This window comes from Hipposideros armiger, unplaced genomic scaffold (assembly GCF_001890085.2).
Source record: "Hipposideros armiger isolate ML-2016 unplaced genomic scaffold, ASM189008v1 scaffold_40, whole genome shotgun sequence".
NCBI lineage: Eukaryota > Metazoa > Chordata > Mammalia > Chiroptera > Hipposideridae > Hipposideros > Hipposideros armiger.
Window position 1 is genome coordinate 4648305 of NW_017731390.1, and position 22317 is coordinate 4670621.

The 22317-nt window shown below is 50.8% G+C and overlaps 2 protein-coding genes across 3 annotated transcripts in view; both read left to right on the forward strand.

Annotated features, from left to right (window-relative positions):
• Window positions 1-3850: 3850 nt before the first annotated feature.
• On the forward strand, window positions 3851-6478 carry LRRC3C (leucine rich repeat containing 3C). Its single transcript, XM_019638515.1, has 3 exons — window positions 3851-4010; window positions 4187-4256; window positions 4624-6478. The coding sequence occupies exons 1-3, from the start codon at window positions 3851-3853 to the stop codon at window positions 5423-5425; spliced, it is 1032 nt and encodes a 343-aa protein (XP_019494060.1). The 3' UTR covers window positions 5426-6478.
• A 13608-nt stretch (window positions 6479-20086) lies between these two features.
• GSDMA (gasdermin A) overlaps window positions 20087-22317 on the forward strand; it is a 14676-nt gene continuing 12445 nt past the window's right edge. For both annotated transcript variants that reach the window (XM_019638639.1, XM_019638641.1), the window contains exon 1: window positions 20087-20105. In XM_019638639.1, the coding sequence (XP_019494184.1) occupies window positions 20102-20105 (4 nt within the window). In that variant the 5' untranslated portion in view covers window positions 20087-20101. The remainder of the gene's footprint in view (window positions 20106-22317) is intronic.

Below are 22317 nucleotides of genomic sequence, written 5' to 3' on the forward strand. Positions count from 1 at the left end.
GGTTGTCACTTCGAGGGGTAAAAAGTATAACTATTGCACTGTGTTGTACAGCTGAAACTAATTCTAAAAAATGTGTATTTCATAAAAAAAAAAAGAAATGAGCCTCTTCCCCCAACCCCTGGGGGAAAGAATGGCACCCCTCTACTCTTACTACCCCCTACTCCCCTCCAATTCATTCCTGCTCTCCACCCCTACCCCCTGCTCCTTCCTGAGGGGAGGAGTTGAGGTCACTCCCAGAACGAGTGCAAGGAAGAAAAAAACCGTTCATTCGTTAGCAGTTGTGTTTCTGTTTGGGTGGAGGGCACCCCAGGCCTGTGGTGGCAGCGCTGGGAAGGGGGCGGTGATGCTAAGCAGAGGAGCACTGAGTGAGAGCTACTGAGCTGGTGGGAAACGAGGAGGAGGCATAAGGATGGCAGCATTGCCAGTGGGCCCTCCGCTCCCCTCCCTATGCCCAGCCCTATGGTTGGCTATTTTAGGCTGCAGAGGAAAAGGGCTGGGAAGCCAGGGCCTCCGGAGCCAGAGCCAAGGTCTGGGAACCAGAGTCTTCCTCTGGGAACCAAGATGGGGCTGTTCTTTAAGAACCCCTCAATCTGCATTTTCTTTGATATGGAGAATTGATATTTTTCTCCCATGGGGGGAAAAAAAGCACTTTAGAAAACTGTAAAGATTACAGATCAAAAGAGCAATGAATATAAAAACAGGAGCTTTCAGAAAAGATCCCCTGGTGCCCATTCAACTGCATTACTACCCCTAGTAGACCCCACCTCTCTAGAAATTTTGGATGGCCCCTGCCACAAGTCACCCTCTTCTCCTGCCTAATGCCAATTCCTCCTTTAATAACAGTCACAGCTAACATTATTAAGCGTCTGTTGTGTTCCAGGTATTGGGCAAAGGCGTTACATATATAAACTCTTAATCTTTAAAACAGCCCTATGAAGTAGGTATTTTTATTATCCCCATTTTACAAGTGAGCAAACTGCAGTACGGAGAGTTTAACTATTTTGCCCAAGGTCCCACAACAGGGAAGTGGAATTTCTCCCAAAAAGTCATTCCTGGCCACGCCCTTGTCCCATACATCCTTCTTGTTTCCATAGATTCCTTGTAAAGACTTCTATCCTGCCCTGAGGGTGCTGTATTTATCTGTTACATATCCACTTTCCCTGCTCGGGTGCTAGCTGCCTGTCTTACTCATAGTTGCATTTCCTGTACATAGAGCATTCTCAATAAATGTTAGCTAAAGGAAATAACTCACCCACACATCCCAGACTACAGGCAGCCACACTGAGCTCCATTCTCAGAATACAACTTGTCCTTTCTTTGCTGTTGTTTCAGTCTATAATACTTTTCCTCCGATCCTTTTCCATCTGGTAGACTCCTACTCATCCCTCAAGGCCTAGCTCACCTGTCGCCTTCTCTGTGAAGCCTTCCCCAACTGCCCAGGCAGAGTCCACTGCCTCGTCCTCTGGGCTCCTCTGACTCCTGCAGACACCTCAGCTACAGCCCTCCCCTAAGCTATCAGGTGGTTGTGTTTGTGTATACGTCTATCTTCCTCATCGTCTGGGGGATGTGTTTACTTCTCTCTGCATCCCCAAAGCCTAAGAGTCACAGGAAGTGTGCATTGGACAACTGAGACAGTACATCCAAGGATGGGAGCTGAAGGAACGGCAGAGGAGAATTTCTGCCCCAACCTCGTCAACCCCCAGCCTGCACTGTGCATTATCCTGTTAGGTTCCTCCTTCCCCTCACGTCTCCCTTCTCTCCTGAGCACTGCACTCAGCCACCCTCAGTTAATCACATCCGTGCTCCAGATGGCCTGTCCTAGGTGTGCAGACTGCTGCTTCTCCTCCAGCTTCTGTGCTGAGCACCCCAGTCCCTCTCTGGCAGCTGGCCTAGTCTGACAAGGAGATAACTCCATCAACAGCCAGGCTCAACACTTGTGTCCTAGCTCAACCCCCGGCCCGGTGCGAGAGAAGAGCAGCGTGGGAGGGACAGGGTTCTACACGTATTCTATTCCACATCCAGCTACAATCCCAAAATGGACACTGAAGTATTCAGTGGCACAGTGCCTGGTCTAACAAGCAACCCACAGACAAATGTTTCGCTTCTCCTGCCCAAGCCTAGAGAATGTGTTGTATCTGATTCCTTGGACAAGTGTGAGTGTGTGAAATGCCCTGTTGATGTCACGAGAATGAGTCAGTGGTGGGTGCCTCCCCAGAGATGACATCATCTGGTATCTTAACGTCTCATCCCGGCCCCCCGTCATCCCAGCCCCCATCATGCTTCAGACACTGCTCGTTCAAAGGTCACCTACAGGGCCAGTTTCGTGGGCATGTGACCTGTGCAGCTGCACAGGGCGCCACGCCCTGCTCTTGGTTTTGCGATCTGCTGTTGACATCTTGACATTCATAACAGTCTTTGAACAAGGTCCTCCTTTCATGTTTGTGCTGGGCCCTGCAATTGTGTCTGTTCCTGGTCATCTGTAGCCTCTTATAAAATCTGGGAAGGTTTTCCTTCTCAGAGAGGTCTCCCCAGCATGTGACCTCAGCCTCCTCTGTGCAAGTCTCTGACACCCTGCTGTTCTCTTCGTTTCCACTACTCAGTGAACATTAAGAGAGGCTGGTGGGCCGGCCGAGTGGCGCGATGGTTAAGAACTGGCTTGGGACGCCAGAGGACCCTGGTTCGGATCCCACATGTGAGGGCCAGTGACACTGCCCTCCACAGCTAAGATGCTGAACAACAGCTCAACCTAGAGCTGGGCTGCTGTGAGTCACCGGCGACGGCGTAGGCTGCAGCCCCTGTGGCAGCGGGTTGCCATGGGCTACGGTAGCCAGCAGCCAGCGTGAGCGGCCAGCAGCCGCAGTGAGCGGCTGTCCAGAAGCCGGCGACTGATGTGCCTTGCCCGGGAAGAGCCAACTTGGGCCAGTGAAGCAACATCCTCCACAACTAGACTGATGAACAAAACGACAGCAACTTGTCTGTTCCCCTTCCCCCAATTCCCCAGCACTGTTCCCATCCCCCCAATTCCCCAATAAAAATCTTAAAAAAAAAAAAAAAAAAGAGAGAGGCTGGTATACGGTAGTGGCATGGGCTGCAAGGGGTGAGTGGGATCAAGAGGCCCTGGGGAATGTCATCCTAGCCCTCCTTGGCTCTTGGGCATGAGGGAGAGTGAAAAGTACCAACTTGGGAAACCCTGGGCCCCAACAAACGGAGAGAACCTAAGTCAGCTCTAATCCAGAACACAAAATCAGCAGGAAAACTTGTAGGCAAAATATCAGACTTCTGGCAACTTGAAGAACGCCTTCCAACTCCTAGAGGGGCCATCTACCAACAGCACAGAGAACAAACGAAAACTGAACCACAGTGCTGCCCTCCAGGCAAGAGAGCTGGGCACCCTGTGAGGAGCCAGAGATGAGCTCCTCTAGAGAGAGACAAGTTTTCCAAGGAAAAGGCCGAGGCCAGTTTGCTCACCGTGGAAAAAGGGCATGATAGAAGGGCAGAGGAGGAGAGTCGGGGGAAGAATGGAGTTGGGGGGTGCTGGGGTGCTGGAGGCAATGGATATGAAATGGGGCCCACCCCAGTTCTGCCCTGCGGGCCTGCCATACAAGAATCCTTCTGCTCAGCCAGGCTCTGGGCAAGGGACAGAGGTTCTGGGAGGAAGTCTCCACCCCAGCTGGGAGAGGAAGAATGGAAGACGGCAACGCAAAGCCTTGGGAGGGGAGCCCGAGGCAGGGAATGAAATTGGGGCCTGGTCTCCCCAGGCAGAGTTCATCAGGGTCCAGGATCTGCCCTCTCTTGGCATCGTCTGGCCAGGCCATGGCTCAGGTATCTGACACCTGGGGCCCAGAATCACATGCCAAGAAACTCAACACTCTTGGGCCCCAGCCCCCAACTTCCAGCAGCTACCAGCAAGCAGGACTTCGGGAGGAGGAAGCGGGTCTCCAGAGCGGAGCAGCAGGGAGGCTACTTCCTGGAAGAGGGCAGCCCAGGAGAAAGCTCTCCTACCAACAGGGGTGAGAGGCTGGGAGGAGGAGGGAACGTGTGAGGGAGGAAGGGGCAGGTGGAGAAGACACAGCTGGGGCAGGCAGAGGGGTGGAGGCTCCAGGAAAACTGGGTGCATGGGCACAGAGGTGGGGCCTTAGTCACCTAGCCGAGCTGGATGCCCTGAAGTCCTATCGCTGATCTGTCCTCTTTGTCTCCTTCACACTAGTGCCAACCAGCCCTCTGGTGCCTACCTGGCCCACCTGGCAGCCACCCAGGTAGGTTGGTGGAAAAAGACTAATCCAATGAAGGAAATCAATACATGGATGGAAGCAGAAACTTAGAAGCCCCCAGACCCAGAATGACCAATAGGGCCTTGGACCAAGAGACTTCATAGATTAGCCCCAGAATCAAAGAGACCCTAGAAGAGTCTCAGACCCAGGAGATCTGTTACCCAAAGGGTCCAAATGAGGAGCCCTAGACCCCAAAGAGGAAGCAAAGCTCTCACGCAGGCCTGAGAGAGCCCCCAAAGGAGGGGCTCCAGCCCAAAGAGCCTCCACAGGGGGACCTCAGGAGGACAGAGCTGGCAGTGCGGAATGGAATTCTCTGGACTCATTCTTCCTTTCTGGGGCTTTTTCTTTCCAGATTCCACTCCACTCCAGGACTATGCCAAGCTGTGGCCATGCTCCCACCAGCTGGTCACCTCCTGTCCCTCCTGCTGGTGTTGGGCACAGGGGGTACCATGCCCAGCCCCCAGGTACCTCCCCAGGGCTGCTACGTGGCAGAGGAGGCTGGTGAGCGGACGTTCCGCTGCAGCCAGGCAGGCCTGAGTGCCGTGCCCACCGGCATCCCCAACGACACCCGCAAGCTCTACCTGGATGCCAACCAGATGGCGTCAGTGCCAGCTGGTGCCTTCCAACACCTGCCTGTTCTGGAGGAGCTGGATCTATCCCATAACGTCCTTGCCCACCTCTCAGGGGCTGCTTTCCAGGGCCTGGCGGGCACATTGCGGCACCTCGACCTCTCTGCCAACCAGCTGGCCTCGGTGCCTGTGGAGGCCTTCGTGGGGCTGCAGATCCAAGTGAACCTGTCTGCCAACCCATGGCACTGCGACTGTGCCCTCCAGGAGGTGCTCAGACAGGTGAGGCTGGTACCGGGCACTGGGACAGGCATCGTGTGTGGCTCGGGAGCCCGACCAGACCTCGTGGGGCAGGAGTTCCTGCCACTGGCAAGGGAGGAAGAGCTGTGTGGGCCGGGGCGGGGCGGGGCCCGGCGGAGCACTGATGTGGCTTTGCTGGTCACCATGGGGGCCTGGCTGACACTGGTGGTGGTTTATCTGATCCACTACGTGTGGCAGAATCGGGATGAGACCCGACGTCCCCTCAAGCGGGCCTCTGTGCTGCCGGTGTGCTCCGATGACTCCTCCACCCTCAGCACAATGGTGTGATGACCAGGGTCCACTCCTCCGGCCCTGCACCCCCCACCCCTTCAGCTGTGCTCTCTCTTTTCCTCTGACCCCCTCTGCCTCCTCTGCAGCTCCATCTCATCCCCTAGATTCCATCCTCCTTCCTCCTCTGTCTCCCCTAAACTCCTGATCTCTCTCCACCAACACGATCTTTGGTGCCTGGAGTTTTTGGTGTCTACTTTTGGCGTCTACTCTGGGCCCAGACTGTGCTAGAGTCAGAGGACCAAAGCTCGCGAGTCCACAGTGGTAAGGAGACGACAGAACAGAGAATGAATGACAGTGGATAACATGTGTGCTAACTCAGAAGTAGGAGCAGGCAGCTGTGGGCGCATGGAAGGAGCCTCTGCCTGGCTGAGGCGATCTCAAAGGGTTCGCTGTGCTGTACCAATGTTTGAACTGACTCTTCAAAAACAAGAAGGGCTTTGAGCAGAAGAGGGAGGACCCTAGCTGAAAGGTGGTGGACAAAAGCAAGAAGATGTAAAACAATCTGGAATGTCTGGGCAGCAGCAAGACTTACTTTAGGGCTGGAATAAAGGGTGCAAAGAGGGGCGAGGGGATGACGGGACCAAGCAGGAGGTGAGGTCAGAAAGTTGGGGTGTGGCCAGATTGAGAAGGATCCTGTGGGTTCCTCCTGTCTTCTCTCTCACCTTTACTGAGAAGCTCTCCCTCACTTCTTGCCTTTCTTAGCCCCAGGCTCTGTTCCCTGCATTCTCTTTTGGGGAACCCCTGGCTTAGGGCCCTCTGCTTCCTTTCCTAAAGACTCCCCATCTTTCTGCCTCTCCTTTATACACTGAAGGGTTTCCTGAACTCTTTCCCTTTGGGGTGAAGCGGTCTCCTTTATGCCTGAGATGGGGATGGGTCACTCACTGGAAAGCTGGACACGGGGAAGGGACTAGGAGGTCTCCCCTGCCCAGACCATCGCCCCAAGACAGCTCAATAAAGTCGCTTTTATGAATGCCCTTGATCTCTCTCTTAAAGCTCATTTTCTTGGATGTGTGTGGCCTGGCAGTGAGGAGTGGGAGGGTGTTGGGGCCTTTGCCACCCCCCCTCCACCACCACTTTGGTGGTGGGTGCTCCTACTGGGCTGGATGCCAACTCCTGTTTCCCCTCCTACCTGGCACTAGACACTCAGCTCCTGACACTAGAGTCTATCTTCTAGGGATGCCAGGGCCTATGAATTAATGATGCCGGAACTGGAAGGATGGGGAATGGAGGGGCCCTGGAGGGAGGTGGGCAATGTCTGGGCATCAGTCATCAGCTGGCAGTCTCCAGCCTGCTGGAGGGGGCATAGGAAGCAAGGGAGAGGGAGCGATTACCCTCCTGGCAATCTTCTTTTCTCTCATCAGGAGTCTGAGCAGGAGGTAGGGAGAAACTGAGGTGTCCAAAGTTAAAAAAAGAATTCCTGGTGAGGGGTAAAGGCGTGGAGACCAAGTTAGCTGAAGCAAGGGGCTACATGAGATATCCCTATCACCAAACAGACTCGTCAAGGGACCCAAAGGGGTCAACACATCCTGTTCCTTGCCCCCAAGGAGGGTGATCTGCCCATATGGCCTCCATGGAGGACACAGCTGCTTTGGGGAAGCCTGTAGGAGCCCCGTAGAAACTGAAGAGAAGCGCCATGAACCAGGGTTCCACCCAGCTTGGGGCAGAGCCTGGGCACACTGGTGGCCACTCAAGGAGTAGCAAAGGGGAATCTCTCACCTCCCCTGGTCCCTCTGACCCATCCTGACTTTCCTGTCTTCTTTCCAGCCCCCTCTCCACCACTGCTCTCTCCATCCCTGAGGCTCCTCCACCACTCCAAGGCTGAATTCCCTTATATCATCCAGGAAGCCTCAACTTGGCTCATCTTTAAAAAAAGCTGGGACCGCCCCCCATCCTTTTCTGCCAGAAGACATGGGCCTCCCCACGTCCAGGGGTACTCAGGGATGGAGGAAGGAACTGGGGCGTGGGAAGTTTCAGGCTGCAGCTTTGACCATCCACCCCAGCCACACCCTGGCCTGGGTCTTGGAATCCTGGCCCATGCCTATCAAACCCTCCATTCGTCCTTCCCCTGCCACTCTCAGAGTCTGCCCCACTCTGCTCACCCACCCCCTACTGGAATCAGGCTGGACCACATCGCACTGGGTTCTGGGAAATGGACTGTGTAGACCTGTGGGGGTGGAAGGGTGGGGGACAGGCAGGGCCTCGTGTTTCTATATTGATGTCCATTCCTGGAGTCTCATTTGACTTCCTGTCATCCTGAGCAGACCGAGCCTTTAAGGTCTGCAGAGAATCAGTTCCGCTACCCTGTCATTTATCCCCAATTCTCAGAGGTGAGCTCAGGATGGAAAAGGATCCAGGGAGGGAAGCTTTGCCTGGAGGCCTGATCAGGAGAAGACCTAGAGCCCTGGACAATAAACGTTCCACAAGTTATCTCCATGGCCCGCCTCTGGCTCAAATTCCTTTTCCTCTCTGGAGTTAGGACTGGAGAAAAGGAAGAGGGAACATGGGTGAGTGGGGGCTTGAAGAGATAGCAGGGGAGATGCTTCATTGGCTCCCCTGCCCAGGGAGAGAACCCCTTCAGCCCAGCCAGTTGGGGTCTCTGAGTCAGAATTTGGTGGGAGGGGGCCTTCAGAAGCTGTAGCTCCAGCTCAGCCCTTTGTAGGAGACTGGACAGAGCGGGGCCTCCACAGACTCAGAGGCACTCCGCCTAGAACAACAGTTGCGGAACCCCTAAACCCTTCCCTCAGCACCCTGGCCTGTGGGTTGTACTTGTCCACTGGGCAGGCAGGAAGGGGTGGCATAACTGGTTTCACCCCCATCCTTATCTCTGCCAGGGATCAGGGATCATAGGACCCGTGTTCTGAGATGCCTCCCAGGCCCTGGCGAGGCAGCTGGATGGCCTCATTTTTGCTGCTTCCGGCCTATCTGCCTGGTAAGAAGACGGGGAGGTACTAAGTGAAGCCCAACCTCTCCTACAGGGATGTACTGGAGCCAAGTACAAAGCTGTCAGGTGCCAAGAAAACCCAGCTACACACCTGGTCTAGCTCTGAGGCAAGAACTTGGGAGGCCTGGGGCAGGTCCCTTCTTGTCCTCTCCACACAGCACCTTGGGGCCAGCAGGCTGTGTGTAAAGGTGGGAAGAGGGGAAGTCACTCACTCAGCCCTTCCGCCACCAAATTCTTCCTATCCTATGGAGTAGCAGACAAAGGAGCCCCCAGTCGGAGGGGGAGAGCTATAAACCGAACTCTCAGGGAACTCCCAGATTAATGGAAGAAACAGGGTGCTTTCTCTTTAAGGAGCTCTGAATCTGGTGAGACCCAAACATACCCCAGACACAGAGACTGAAGCACCTACAAAGCCTCGTTCTCTACAAAAGGAAATGAATAGAGGAGCAAACTAAATACACCAAGGAGCTGAGAGAGGCAGTTAAGGAGCAACCGGTAGGACACAGCCCCACCCTTCCTGTCTTGGGCTCACATGCAGACATTTCAAGTGCAACACTGAGCTTTTCTACAGAGTGAGAGATGTCAGCATCAAAACCAGAAGTAACCCAAGTAGCTTATCTCAAGGGGAGGGACTGTGCCTCTCCATTAGACTAAGGGGAGTTCCACATAGAAACAGGTTCACTTCATCTCTATGGGACTGTCCCCAGCAACCTCGCCTGTCTAGGAGGAATGTTGCCCCAAACCAGGAATGAAGCAAGCAAAGCAGAGCAAGGTGTACACGCTGCCACAGCAGATGCCACCACAAGCTCACTCATTCATTCAGTAAACATTTATTGAGTTACTACTACGTGGCAGGCACTGTAGACACAAAGATGAGGAAGTCATGGTGCCCACCTTTGGGGACCTGACAGATTAGTGTATCATTAATAATAGCCAGGGTGACAAGGTGTCATGTGAGCCCAGAAGGGTCACCTAAAGCAAACACCCACTAAGGTTCATGTACTTTGTTGACAGGAACACTCATTTAGAACCCACTTATTTTACCCGTTTTTAAAATCTTACTTTACATAGAACTTCTAATCATTTTGGAACTATGGTTTCCTGCATACAAGTTAGAAGCAATATATCTGAAGTAGCAAAAAGTATACTACAGATAGTCAGAATAACAGCCGTGAGAAATGACAGCCTGATAGCAGGGAGGGACATTATTTAAAGTATTTACAAGAACTCAAAAAAGCATTGCATCAACCTGTGTGCTGCGAAGGACGCGACTTCCTTTTGAATAGTGTGCTGTTGTAAACATATTTGAAAACTATTAGCAATAAAGTTTTGTTGAAAAAAAAAGCATTGCAGTAGAGACTTTAGTGTCTTCTAAATGTGTGTGGACAAATGATTCCCCTTGCCTCAAAGGACCTTTGAGCATTGGCAAATGCATAATATTAACAGGTAACTTTGAGTTACCTGCAAAAAAGGTCAAATCTCAGAGCATCCACTCTCAGGCACAGGAAGCAGGTGATGCATTTGAGAAAGTTTCCCTTCTATCAGAGCAGAAGTAAATAATGCAGAACAACGTTGGAAATGCTCATTCTACCTGGCCTACCTTCTTGTTCCGTGCTCCCATGGGTCCAAGATCTGTCCCTGGGGCTGTGCAGAGAAAGCCCAGTTTCTCTTGGTCCTAATAGCCCTTTGGTTAGGTGAAGATGGCTCTGTAGTCTCCAGCACTTGGACTCAGCACATTATGGCTCTTCTCTATTCATATGTCTCTGTCCTGTTTAATGTCCTGTTACCAACAACAACCCACATGCCTGCCTGCCTGAGGTTCATGGATTCCAGTTGATCTTCTCTGAATCACAATACTCAATTCTGCACTTATGAGGACTACTATCTTCCTCTTTTAGAATGCAAAACAAAAACCTCAATTCCCCCTAGTAAAACTAATGTCTGTGGCCAGCCCTCAATTCTCATTCACTTTTGGGGTTGCGTCAATTTATCATGCAGAATCAATAAAGGAAGTTTTCCTTCCAGGGATGTGTGGAATCAAGCACGAGGGCATGTTTGTCCTGTAGAACCAAAAAAAAAGACTCCAAGATCACCAAGATTGCATTCACACATCTCCAGTGAATAAGTGAATATCTGTCACAGTAGGCGGCAAATGTCAAAACTCCCTGGACATCCAAAACCTCAGCATTGTCACAGGGGATCCAAGAGGGCAGAGTAAACATCATGCCAGCTTCCTTCCATGAACACATTAAAATTACAGCTAAATTATAGAACAATTAACCTGGGGAACCATCTGAAGTCTGGCTGAACCGAAGTTTTATAACTAAGGATATAAAAAAGAAGCCACGTCGAGACTGGCTGGTCCCAAAATGGACTGGTCCCAAACCTCCGTGTGGTGGTTGAAAACAAGAAGGGATACCTTGGCCACGGAGGTTCCCCCAGAGGAGCGAAAGACCCCACCCCTACTCCAGGCTCCCTAGTCCAGAGTACTGGGGCCGGGAAGAGGAGCCCCAACATCTAGCTGTGAAAAACAGTGGGGATTCCAACCATCTAAGTGAAATTGAAGGCTGTGGGAAACCCAGACATCCTTAGAAACAGCATGAGTACAGACTCGCTCGCAGGCACTCACCTTGTGCTCCACAGGAGTGATGGTGACTCGGGGGGCATCAGAGGCATATGGGGAGCAGGCTGAGGTATATGACTTCGAGGCCAGGGCTGGAGGACAGTCACCATTTTCCCTGTGTGGGGTCCTTGTCCCACACAGGGAGGTGGCCACCATCTTAAATGTTTGAGCCCACCCCCTACACTTCCAACCAAATCTGAATCTGATTGGTCTGGTGAGTTCCAGGACTCTGCCCTGCTGATTCACTGGGACCCCGCCCCACTCAACTCCCCCAATCCCAGAAGCACTTTCTCTGAGAGCAGCCAGCCCCGCCCACGATGCACTCTTTCTTGGAAAACTATTGGAGTCCACAGGCTCCAGGCGGGTGATAACTGGCCTCGATGTGCTCTGAGACTTTTCCTGAATAGCTCTAGGCTCAGCACTGACCCCAAACCAGAATCTGCATTAACCTGGTAAGCACAACTCTTTCCACTCTAGTGACTCCCTGAAACTCTACCTCACCCAACTCACATACTGCACAAGGCTTTATCAGCGGTTATACTTTAAGGGAGTTGGTAGGTGGCAGCAGGCCTCTGGCAGGTGGCCAGGAGGTGTCCTGGCTTTTTGCAGAGCTACCCCAGGCCTGGTACTGGTGGCAGCCATCCTCAGTTCACAGCGTGGCCTCTCCCATGTGCCTCCAGGTTTAGCACAGGCAGCAAAAAAACCACAGGTCACTTTGTAGCTCCTACCAAGTAGTCCCTGGATGGTCACAGGCAGTGGGTGACATAAGACTGCACCAGAGCCCATCCCAAGAGGCCCCAGAACCAGCATACCTGGAGGTTGGCTTCAGACCACAGCAGAGCACTGCCCAATTAGCCCCACAAGCGGCATACACAAAGGGTGGTCTCAACAGGCACCAGAGCCTGCTGGGGCAAATCCCACTAACTGGGGTAAGCCCCTTGCACAGTAGCCCGTAAGCTGAGGACACGGCCAAGCCCCACAGCCAATCAGCCTGAGAGTCAATCCTACCCACTAATGTGCCAATAGCAATCAAGGCTCAACTATAAAAGAAAGGCACATACAACCCACACAAGAGACATTCATGGAGCACCTGGAGCAGGTGACCAGGGCACCTACTACATGAGGCCACCCAGCCAAGACTGGGAGACATAGCAAATCTACCTCATACATAGAAACAAACAGAGAGGCAGCCAAAATGAGGAAATAGACAAACACGTCCCAAATAAAAGAACAGGAGAAAATTCCAGAAAAAGAAATAAATGAAATGGAGGCAAGCAACATACTAAAGATAGAATTCAAAACACTGGTTATAAGGATGCTCAGTGAACTTAGTGAGAACTTCAACAAAGAGGTAGCAAGCATAAAAAAAGGACATAAAAACCATAAAAAAGAACCAGTCAAAAGTAAAGAATACAATAACTAAAATTAAGGATGCACTAGAAAAAATCACCAGCAGACTACATGAACCAGAGGATCAAATAAGCGATTTGGAAGACAAAGTAACAGAAAACACTCAATCAGAACAGCAAAAAGAAAAAAGAATTTTAATAAATGAGGATAGTTTAAGAGACCTCTAGGACATCAAGTGTAACAACATTCACATCATAGGGGTACCAGAAGGAGAAGAGAGAAAGCAAGGGATTGAGAACCTATTTGAAGAAATAATGACTGTAAACTTTTCTAACCTGAAGGAAATAGACATACAAAATCTGACAATTAAGTTCGCGAACTTGTAGCAACAATGTTGCTGACCTTTTTTGATATCAGAAGGATTATTCATTATGAATTTGTACCAACTGGACAAAAAGTCTACTATTTGGAAGTGCTGAAAAGCCTGTGTGAAAAAGTTAGATGACTTGAACATTTCGCCAACATTTCATGGCTCTTGCATTACGACTATGTACCAGCTCACACGGCATTGTCTGTGAGGGAGTTTTTAGCCAGTAAACAAATAACTGTATTGAACACCCTCCCTACTCACCTGATCTGGCCCCCAATGATGTCTTTCTTTACCCGAAGCTAAAGGAAATATTGAAAGGAAGACATTTTAATGACATTCAGGATATCAAGGGTCATACAACGACAGCTCTGATGGCCATTCCAGAAAAAGAGTTCCATAATTGCTTTGAAGGGTGGACTAGGCACTGGCATCGGTGCATAGCTTCCTAAGGGGAGTACTTCGAAGGTGACCATAGTGAAATTCAGCAATGAAGTATGTAGCACTTTTTCTAGGATGAGTTTGTGAACTTAACTGTCTGACCTCGTATAAGCCCAGGAAGCAAAGAGTCCCAAATAAGATGAACCCAAACAGGCCCACACCAAGACATTATAATTAAAATAGCAAAGGTTAAAGACAAAGAGAGAATCCTAAAAGCAGCAAGAGAAAGGCAACTAGTAAGTTATAAGGGAGCCCCCATGCGACTGTCAGCTGATTTCTCAACAGAAACTTTGCAGGCCAGAAGGGATTGGCAGGAAGTATTCAGAGTGATGAAAAGAAGGATCTACAACCAAGATTACTCTAACTCAGCAAAGCTATCATTTAAAATCGAAGGACAGATAAAGAGCTTCCCAGACAAGAAAAAGCTAAAGGAGTTCATCACCACCAAACCAGTATTAAAAGGAATGTTAGAGGGACTTCTTTAAGACGGGAGTGGGGGGGAATCAAAATTATGAAAAATCAAATGGCAATACCTACATATCTATCAACAATTACTTTCAATGTAAATGGATTAAATGCTCCAATCAAAAGACATAGGGCAGAATAGATAAGAAAACAAAATCCTTACATATGCTGCCTGCAAGAGATTCACTTCGGATTGAAAGACAGAAAGTAGAGATGAAAAAAAGATATTTCACAAAAATGGAAACAAACAAACAAAAAATGCTGGGGTAGTCATACTTAACCAGACAAAATAGACTTTAAGACAAAGTCTGTAACAAGATTCGCATATATGTGGAACCTAAAGAACAAAATAAACAAACAAACAAAACAGAAACAAACTCATAAAACATTTTTATTTTTATGATTGCCAGATGGGAGGGGGGTTAGGGTGTGGGTGAAAAAAGGGGAAGGGAATAAGAAGTACACATTGGTTGTTACACAGTAGTCATGGGGATGTAGGGTACAGCATAAGGAATATAGTCAATAATATTGTAATAACTATCAGGGTGGCTGGTTAGCTCAGTTGGTGAGAGCGCAGTTCTCATAACACCAAGGTTGCCAGTTCGATCCCCACATGGGCCACTGAGATGTGTGTGCCCTCCACAACTAGACTGAAACAACTACTTGACTTGGAGCTGATGGGTCCTGGAAAAACACACTGTCCCCAATAAAATTTTCTAAAAAATTATTAAAATAATAGTAATAATAATAATAATAATAATATTGTAATTACTATGTATCATGTCAGATGGGTACTAGATTTGTTGGGGTGATAGGAGGGGATTGGGGGGGCACGGTGATAAAGGTGAGGGAATTAAGAAGTACAACATGGTAGTTACAAAATAGTCATGGAGGTGTAAAGTACAGCATAGGGAATATAGTCAATCATATGGTAATAGCCATGTTTAGGGCCAGGTGGGTACTAGACTAGTCAGGGGGATCACTTCTTAAATTATATAAATGTCTAACCACTATGCTGTACCCCTGAAATTAATATAATAGTAAATGTCAGCTGTAATAAAAAAAATTAAAAAGGGAGGGGGAGCTGAAGGACAATAAGTGGTCAAAATTTCCAGGTATAAAACAAATAAGTCATGGGGATGTAACATACAGCATGGGGAATATAGTCAATAATATTGGGATAGCATAGTATGGTGTCAGATGGTTGCTAGATTTATCATGGTGATCACTTCTTTAGATCTGTAAATGTTGAACAACTAGGGTGTACCTCTGAAACTCATATAATATTGTATGTTAGCTATATTTTTAATAAAAATTTTAAAAATCCCTCAGCATTGTGAATGATCTGGAAAACCTAACAAAAAATGAGCTACAAAAGGGGGTGGGAAGGCAGGTTGAGGATTCCAGGCCAGAGAGGGGCTGGCATCCAGGGCATGCCCCACCCAGAGCTGCACAGGCTGTGAGAACTGGCAGGAATCTTCGTTTCACCAAAGGGCCCAGAGAAGGATGGTGAGTTATCAGAGGTCACACCGGGAGTCAAGGAAGAACTAGGACTAGAAACCACAGGGCCCCTGTTTTCTGGGACATTCACACACACTCCCCTTCCAAGAGAATGGAATGAGGGAGGCATAGGGAGAGACAATGGTGGACCCAGGGACGCAACTGAGGAAGAGGGCACGGACAGGAAGAGGGCCCTCCCCCACCCACCACAGGAAACTGAAGAAGCTTCGGCAGTGTGCGGAGAACCCGTACATGGTGACTGAGGCTGTGGAGACACTGCAGGAAACCGCCCTGGAGAAGGCGGGCAAGACTGGATGGGGCATGTCATTCCCCTCCTCACTGCTGGGGCTTCAAAGTTGGGAATCTCCCAGATGTTTTGTCTGCCTCATCCCCATGCATACACATGCTTGCCCCACTCCTCCCCTCCCACAGTCCTTGAATCTCTCCTGCAGCCTTGCCTGTCATTAGGGCATCTTAACGTACCTCTCTCATCCATACCTGCCTCTCATCCAGTTCCCCTAACAATGGCATTTTCATCTTTTATAACACCGCGCTTCTTTTCCGAGGACTTTTCCATCTGTTGTCTCACACGTGTCCTATGAGGTAGGCTAAATTGCTATTGCAGTCCCCATTTCAGAGTGTTTAGGAAACTACCTGGGAAAAGTCCAGTGGCTCACCAGCTCCTTGGTGGTGAATCTGTGAGCAAAACCCAAGTTTCCAGACTCCCAGCTGGTGCTTTCCCCTTGCAGTTCCACCCGCTGCCAGTTTTCCCACCCTCTGCCAAATTCCCCTCTCTTCACTTCTCTCTCACGCCCCACCCCCTAGACCGCCTGTCTCTTTCCCCAGGGCTCTCTCAGTTCCAGCACCACCATCAACCTACCTCAAGCAGCAGTCACTGGGGAGGGCAGCTGAGGATGCTGGCTGGAATGTGAGGGAGAGGAGGGGAGGCATATAGCCCAGGGTCCATCCTCACGTCTCCAGGCCTTTGGAGTCAAGTTGAAATCTGGGAGGTGGGGTCTTCCATTCCTCTTTCGGGTCTGCCCCCATAACCAGCTGGTGACCCCGGCCCCTTCCTGGGCCTCTCCCAACCCCTTCTGTGTGGCTCCCTAATGCCTGCACTTCCCATCACTCCTCCCACTCCCAGAGGCCACACTATGTGGTAGGGGAGCCACCAGGGAAGGCAAGGAGTTGGGCGGCAGTGACAGCCCGTGTCCATTTTTGGCCCCCACAGACATCCTCCCATTCAAGGAGCAGAAGCTGAAAATGCTCCCTTCCAAAGGTGAGAGAAGCTGAAGGGCTCCTCTTCCCTATCCCATAATGTGATGGGGGCTGGGAAAGGGCGGACAAAGTCTTTGAAAACAAGAGGGACGCAAAGACACAAAGGAAAAAAAAACCCCGTCAATGAGGAACTCAAGCCCAGAGCCCCTTCTCCAAACCTAGGTGTGATGGTAGGTGGGATGCAGAGGAGTCCCTCAGACTTTGGCAGGACATGGTGATGTCTGGGATCCCAGCCGTGGCTTTCATGGGTGTCCTCTCCCTGCCCCCAGCCTCCATCATGCTGGTCCAGGCAGGTTGGGGCTAAACCCACCTAGGGCTGCACCACGATGCAGGAGGATGCCTTTTCCCTCAGTCCTGGTGCTCTGTTTCTCCATTTCCTATGGTGACAGAAGTGTCCCTTTCCCCTCTGCAGTATCCTGAATGCCTTTTGTAAAATACTGTAGAGTTGAACTCTCAGGGCACCCCTTACTAGATTCTGTCCGGATCATCTTTCCCTGGGAAAGGATACTTGACGGAGGTCACAGGACACCAAGCCCCAGAAGGGGGCCTCTGTGCCTGGGGTAGGGGACTCGCTGGGTGAAGTCATGTGAAAACAGGCAGAGTGGGTTAAATCCTGGTCACCACTGTCCTGTACCCAAAGCTCAGTCCGGTCCTGAGCTGGCCCCCCGGGAGCCCACGAGGTTTGGGGCGCTGCCGGCTGAAGTGGAGGAGCTGCTGGCGCTGAAGGGCCTGACACCAGAACAGCGGACCTCCGGGCTAAGAGGACTGGCGCGGCCGGGTCAGGCGCAGAAGTTGGAGGACATAGTTTGGGGTGGGGAGGGGCGGGGCGGGGCCAGGTGCGAGGCCAGGGCAGAGTGGGCGGGATTGCTGGAGGCCGGGGACAGGGCGAGGAGGAAGTTCGGAGAAGGTTGGAGTGTTGACTGCAGAACTGCGGGGGCGAGAGGCGGGCTTAAAACGTCTGGGGGCGGGGTGAGGTCACCTGGGGCGGAGTTGGGGGAATTGGGGGCGGTGCCAAAGTGGTAGGGGCCAGACTGTAAGAACCCGCTGCACGGTGGCGACGGTGATCGCCGAGCTAAAGGTGCCAGAGGCGGGGCTTAAGACGGCTAGAGGAGAGGCTGGGTTATCCTGGGGCCGAGTGTGGCTGGATGGGGCGTGACCCGCCTCCTCCAGTAAAATCTCAGCCCACACGTCCACTCGAGGGGAGGTTTCTTTAGGCTGAGCGAGAGACTGGACCCCCGCCCTGAGGGAGTCCCCACTCTGAGCGGGGAGACCCGCTCCGTCTCCCTCAGGGAGCTCCTTGTCTCTCTAACTGGATCACTCCCATCTCTGTGTCAAGTGGATCAGGCCCTAGATCTTAACGAGCCAGTGGTTCAGGGAATACGAGGTGCGGAGGTGCGGGGCCGGGGACACAGCCTTGGAATGACTGCAGGAGACTTCTAGCAAACTCAATCAGCTGGCTATATCCTCTACCTGCTGGGGGCTCTCTGTGGTGAGAGTCCAGAGTGGGGATGGGGTCAGCCCCACTGGGCCTGATGGGCTTACTGGGTTAGGCACAATGGTACCAAGCAGGACCTGCAACATAATCTATGGGTTCCAGTGCATAATGAAAATACAAGGACTCCTTGTTAAAAAATTATCAAGAATTATTATTCTTATAATATTATTCGTGATGACAACAGCAGAACATTAAACCAAGTATGGCACCACGAGCAACTTGACAGGTTGCATGCCGGTGAAGCCAGCTCTGGTTTGACCACAGGCAAAGTGAATCAGAATCCAAATCCTGTTGTCCCCTTCTCCAAGAAAAAGGCAAGCAGTGCGCGCCCACCTACTCCCCATCTATATTCCCCCCCAAAAGGGGGAATGTATCTTTCCAGGAATCTTCTCTCATCCTCTCCTAGAAGGGAAATAGTGCATCTGCTGTCCCCCAACACATGCGTACACGCACACACACATATTAGCCCCAGCTCCCAGAGCTGTGTTACAATCCCCTTGCCCACCAGAGGAAGCGAGAGCACGCCTTGTCCCTCCCTCTAGCTCCTTTCCCTATCCTTTGCAGAGCTGAGCGAGGAGCAACAGCAATTGCTGGCCGTGGTCATGGAGAAAGAGTTCCTTCCCCAACAGATGGAGCTGGTGAGATGTCTGCGAGTTTCATGCTGGGTGGGTGGAAAGACAAGCGGGGTAAAATTAAGTTTGACCACTAGAGGGGACGCAGGAGCTCACTCAGGTCTAGCTCCTCACTCAGGAATGAACACTCTGGCCCAGGCAGCAGAAGGTACTTCTCCAGGGTCACACTGCCGCCTCCTAACAGAGCTCTCTACAGAACTCAGGTCTCCAGATTCTTACTCCATGCCCGTTTCTGTTTGACTCTAGCACTCATGGGCAAAGGGATTACGGCGGGGGGGGGGGGGCTGAAATTAAAATTTTTACTGCAGACCACCTCGGAAGTTGGTGGCTCCCCAAATGCAAAGCATCCTGTGAGGTTTATTCTCTACTGTGCAGATGGAGGCCATCCTGGACCAGAATTTCTTCCAGAGGGAGGCAATGCTCTTCCGTCTCCCCTTCAAGCTGGTCAGAGGCTTCTAGGTGAGAAACTGAAGGTGATCCAGGCCCTGGAGGGACCCTGCAGCCTTGACATACAAGGGGATGGACCCCTCTACATGTGGGAGTCCAATGCTTGTGACCACTTTGTGCCCTCTATGCCGCCCTCTCCTTCTTTCAGGTGCTGTCCAACAACACCTCGCTATCCCCTACCAGGGCTAAGGAAAACAGAGTGGGGCATGGCACAGCCTGGGGAAGCTGATAAAATGGAGAGACACTTCAGCTCCAAGTGCTTTTGGAGGCAGAGCTTCAAAGGCTCCCTCTGGGACACTGTTTCTTTAACAAGGGTCTGGGGGCTTTGTCCTATCAGGAGGGCCTAGCAATCATAACCGAGGAGCAAAGTCATGAAGTGGACAGGAGCTCCAACACCTGCTCCAGCCGCATTTTCAGCCTGATGCATAGGGGGCTTGTCCGTGGAGGGCTGGGGGCAGTGAGGGCTGACATCTTAAAGTCTGATGCTGTTTGCCGCACTTCAGGCTGAACAAGTACTTTCAGCACTTCGGTTCTTCAGCACAACTTCAAGTTGAATAAGTGTCACAAGACACTGAACAGCGCCTGCTCAGCCAGGAATCTGGAGGTGTCTGGGGCTCCAAAGCTAATTTGGGAATTTGGGAAGAAACCTCAACGTTCTTCAGGGGATAAGAAAGGAGTCTAGGGATTTGGCTCTGTTCAGAAAAGAAGTATAGTTCATTTAGGGAAGTATAGCTCACAATCTGCACCCCAAACTTCCCATGGGAGATTATAAAAACTCAACACCCTTGGGGTGTGTTCTTCCTGCCCCTTCACCAGTCACTTCCACATTCCAGCCTGTCTCCCTCCCTAGCTATCCCACCTCCTTTCACTCAGAGAAGGTTCAGAAGTACGCGTTATGCCTGTGCAAGGGGTCACTTCCCCCAAATGTTCCAGCCATCCCACACCCTACAAGTGGGCTCCATATCCTACAAGCATGTTATCGAAACTTCTCCCTGACCTTGTAAATCCCAAGTGCCAGCTTCTTCCCCTTCCTGCCAGGATCAGTACCTTCCACCCTTCTGAACTCCAGTAGCCTACTCCTCTCTCCTCTTTGGCCCCTTCCTGTGGAAAAAATCAACAAGAAGAAAAAGGAAAATGGGTAAGGAAATAATGTCCTGTCTCAATGTCTGTGCCTGTTTGCAGTGCCTGAAGAGCATTCTGTGGGTCAGAGAGACATTCAGGTTCCCAGAGAAAAGGTGGGCAGATGTGGCTTCCTCTCCTAAGTCCATTCCGTTCCCTGATCCCCACCTCCTAGCAACCACGCACAAATCACGAGCTTGGGGTGATTATCGCCCATTGCCTCCCTTGAGTGACCACCAGAGGGAGATAGAGAGCAAAGTCTGCCGCCTGCATCAGCACCACTCACCACCACCCAGCCTCAGGTTTCAGGAAGGCACTTTCAATGGACCTGAGAAGTTCTTACATATTAGTCAAACTTAAATCTCTTCCAGAGCAATTTAAACTATGTCCCAGATTCCCCTGAACATAAATCAAGGCTGTAAGGAGAAGGAGCGTCTGGACCCTAAAGGGGTTCTGCGGCCTTTCCCTAAGACTGAGGGTGGGGAGTATGTGACAAAAAGACAGGGTATCCTGGATGGGTGGGAGGAGCAGCACAGGGACACGCCTGACATGAATATTTTTATTCCAAAAGTAAAGACCTTTAACCTGGCTGGCCCCTCAAGCCCTTATTTCTTTTCTCTCTCGAGCCCTCAAAGCCTCCTGCTTGAAACACCATTAGGTGGCTTGGGGATAGTTCAATGTGGGGAAGGTGGGGTGAGGGCAGGACAAACAGAATGAGAACAGGTCTGGTAGAGTTCAGAGTGAATGAAGGAGGGCAAGAGAAATGAAAAGAGCAAGGCCTCTGGGTCAGAGGAAAGAAAGCTATCCAGATGGACTTCTGGAGTCCTCAGAGAGAGCAGCTCCACGTGTGGCTTCTTGAAAACACTGTTCTCCACATCTTTGGAAGGTGAACTGGACTGGAAATCTTGACCTTCAGCCAGTGGGTGGAGGGTGGACACCTGGAAAAACCTCCAAAAGTGTGACTGAGGCAATGGTGGGCTGGTGGAAGGGTAAGGAGTGGGACCACCTACTCTGGAGCTAAGGGATGGGAGACTACATAGCCCAGGACTATATGCTGGATTGCAGTGGTGTCACATCAACGAAATGATTAAGAGATACAGACAGGAAGAGGCAGACTTATAGATGGAAACATAAACACTTGTCTGCATACCTGTGCACGTGTGAGAGGGACCAAATGACGGATGACAACCTTCCCACATGCCCAAGCTCTCACCTGTGCCTCTTCTAAGGAGGAGGGATGTTTGGTTAAGGTAATGGTTAGGGCTATCAAATGAGGAAATATTACAGAGCTGCACAAGAAGAGCCTGGGGTGGGTGGGAAGGGAGGTGAGCAAAAAAATAGGGGACAGGAACCAGAGACCCAGCAAGGGCAAGGTCTTGTTTTAAGAAACAGAGAAGAGAGATTTGGGAGGAGCTGTCATATTGAGACTTTGGGGACAAAGGTGGAGTAATTAAGTTCGGGGGCAGTTTTATTGACTACAGCGTGGTCTAATCTCCCCATTCACCACCAGCCCCTCAAGAAAACCTCCAGTACAGACCTAACTTACTCTTCATGGCTCTCAAGGTTGTGCTTTATTTTCAATGGTGACACTGAGCAGAGGTGAGAGTGTGAAGGCTCAGTTGTATTCAGGTTATACACGCACATGTACATATAGACACGTATCCCAACACTAAAGGACCCTGGCCTGTAAATGTCTTGAATTGTCATCTGTAGACCTGACCATGTGTGTCAAGTCTCCTTTAAATTCCTTCCAGGCAGGGACTTAAGAGCAGGACCTGAGTGACTTATGGTGAGATGTCTGAATTCCCACAGCAGACGTGAATTTTGGGTTTCCCACTAACTCCATATGCCTCTGCCTACGTATATGTGTGTATGTGTATGTACAATGTCCCATGAGGAGCAGAGACACTGAACACGAAACAACAGAAAGCCATCTCTGCCTACACAGAATATGCTTCTAAAGGTGCCACAGATACATAAATATAGCTAAAACAAATGGAGTAAGGTGGTAATATACAGGCCGACAAGCAGAAAGATAGAGGGCAACTTTTTAGCTGCTCTGCTTTCTGCTGGAATATGCAGGCACACAGGATTTCTTATCCCCTTATCACACCCTGAGGCCTCATCATGAATCCTAGATGCTTCCTGATGACCGTAAGGATGACAGAACAAAGATGCATGCCTTCCTCTCTCTCTCTCTCTCTCTCTCTCTCTCTCTCTCTCTCTCTCTC